The 378-nt window shown below is 55.0% G+C and overlaps 1 protein-coding gene across 1 annotated transcript in view; it reads left to right on the forward strand.

Moving 5' to 3' along the window:
- The window catches only part of TEAD3 (TEA domain family member 3), a gene marked incomplete at its 5' end in the record, with an annotated part of 8,778 nt that overhangs the window by 7,944 nt on the left and 456 nt on the right, over positions 1–378 (forward strand). Inside the window, 1 exon segment of the mRNA XM_010019224.1 lies at positions 1–101. This exon segment is cut by the window's left edge and continues 37 nt beyond it. Within this exon segment, the coding sequence (XP_010017526.1) occupies positions 1–101 (101 nt within the window).

Raw genomic sequence — 378 nt, forward strand, 5'->3', positions numbered from 1 at the left:
CTCCCGTTTGCGAGTACATGATCAACTTCATCCACAAACTCAAGCACCTCCCGGAGAAGTACATGATGAACAGCGTCCTGGAGAATTTCACCATCCTGCAGGTAATTCCCTTCCTTTTCCAGGGAGCATTTCCCACCCTGACACAGCCGGCTGCGTGCTGCCTGGTCCCAGGGCACCCAGCCTTGGCAGTGCAAATACACCTGAGCCCCCGAAAACTGGGTAGCAAGTTCTTGGTAATGCAGTTAAATTGGTCATGCCTGAGCCTGTGCAACACCCCAAATGTCTCTACAACTGCCTGACAGGAGGATGGAGCCAGGAGGGGGCTGGTCTCTTCTCCCAGGGAACATGGGAGAGGAAACAGCCTCAAGCTGCACCCGG

This window comes from Nestor notabilis, unplaced genomic scaffold, assembly GCF_000696875.1.
Source record: "Nestor notabilis isolate BGI_N333 unplaced genomic scaffold, ASM69687v1 scaffold25707, whole genome shotgun sequence".
NCBI lineage: Eukaryota > Metazoa > Chordata > Aves > Psittaciformes > Psittacidae > Nestor > Nestor notabilis.